The 1,471-nt window shown below is 40.8% G+C and overlaps 1 protein-coding gene across 1 annotated transcript in view; it reads right to left on the reverse strand.

Annotated features, from left to right (window-relative positions):
- The window catches only part of akap13 (A-kinase anchoring protein 13), a 71,982-nt gene that overhangs the window by 23,704 nt on the left and 46,807 nt on the right, over nt 1-1,471 (reverse strand). The window contains exons 14-15 of the mRNA XM_034880207.1: nt 1,261-1,318; nt 6-94 (exon numbers count right to left, since the gene is read on the reverse strand). Of these exons, the coding sequence (XP_034736098.1) occupies nt 6-94; nt 1,261-1,318 (147 nt within the window). The remainder of the gene's footprint in view (nt 1-5; nt 95-1,260; nt 1,319-1,471) is intronic.

A 1,471-nucleotide genomic window follows, 5' to 3' on the forward strand; every position in this document is an offset into this window, starting at 1 on the left:
GTTACCTTTTTAAAGACACCGTCATCCAGTTGCACACCGTCTCCTTTGTGCAACACACACACCGAAACACACTCTTCTGAGTCTGGATGGATGTCTGAAAAGAAAAAGAAAGAGGAGATGGGACAGAGACGGAGAGAGAGACAGGGACACCGGGCTGGATTAATGACCCAGGCTTTGTGTGCTTGCAAAGAAAGACACAACATCCTGTTCTTCAGTAGAAAGTGTCTGAGCACAGAGCTTATTGCAGTGCTGGGTGCAATCCAGCGAGACAGGAAGTTGAGGTCAGAGAAGCAGCCTGAGTGTGTGTGTGTCATCAGTCCCTGGGTTATGTTAAAATATGAATAATAGCTTTTATTTATACAGCACCTTTCACATAACCCAGGTACTCTTTATAGAACTACTGGGGCTAAGCTAAGGGAGGATATCTGCAGGGGTGGTGTTCCAGAGGGACAAGGCTGCAAGTTATTATTCATAGCATTCGTTTTGATGTCTCACTATGGGATACGCCTCCCTGCGTATCCCATAGTGAGACATCTCACTCATGCAACTCTGAGAACCGGGGTTACGCATGTAACCTAAAGTTACAGAGTCTGGTGAGGGGAATGGAGGTTTCGGGGTGAGTTTTAGGAATGGAGGAGGTCCGAGAGGTACTGTGGGGCCAGGGCATGGAGGGATTTCTAGGTGAAACACGTTACAAAACATAAACATATTTCCCTAACATTAGTTATTTGTAGTTATTTATGCGTTCTCAATAAAATAATATGATATTAATTTGTTTTATTGCCACAACAGAACAAAGGAACATCAAAATATATCAAACCTCCTAACCCTTTTTAAATTTAGAGATTTACAGATAACTATAACTATATTAGTACTAACAACTAATATGTTAGTATCATCATAAATTGGTGATTAGGTGTGAGACTGCTGATGATCTGAATGAAGCGCTTACTAAACACAGAGATACAGGTATATGGCATATGTTTTATGCTATATATATTTTTCTCATGGCCTCTTGTCGGTTCACATTTATTCAAAAGCTAATTTGGTGAAAAGTTTAGTTTTAATGAAAATGTTGAGTGAAGCACCATGGGTGCAGTCTATAACAGGTGAAATAATATCGTTCCCAGACTAATCACATCTATCTGTTTCTAACATACTCCTCACATACTGAGACTAACAACATTAACAAACTGCTCCAGAGTAGGAGTGTGTGTGTGAATGTGTGTGTGTTTCCCAGACAGTGTAGTAAGAGATTACCGGAACATGTTGGTACTGTGTTGGCTTTAGGGCCGAAATCCTCCTTCTCCCTCTGGATCTAAGAGAGAAAAGGAAATAGAGGAAGCATCATTTCTCTGATTAACAGTTCTGGTACATCGACATTAAGTTCATTTCTCTGATGTAGCCCAAACAACCATCTGCTGCTTTGCTCCAGAGCATCACAACTATATGAAAATACAATGTCGTCACA

Source organism: Etheostoma cragini, chromosome 8 (genome assembly GCF_013103735.1).
Source record: "Etheostoma cragini isolate CJK2018 chromosome 8, CSU_Ecrag_1.0, whole genome shotgun sequence".
NCBI classification, from domain to species: Eukaryota; Metazoa; Chordata; class Actinopteri; order Perciformes; family Percidae; genus Etheostoma; species Etheostoma cragini.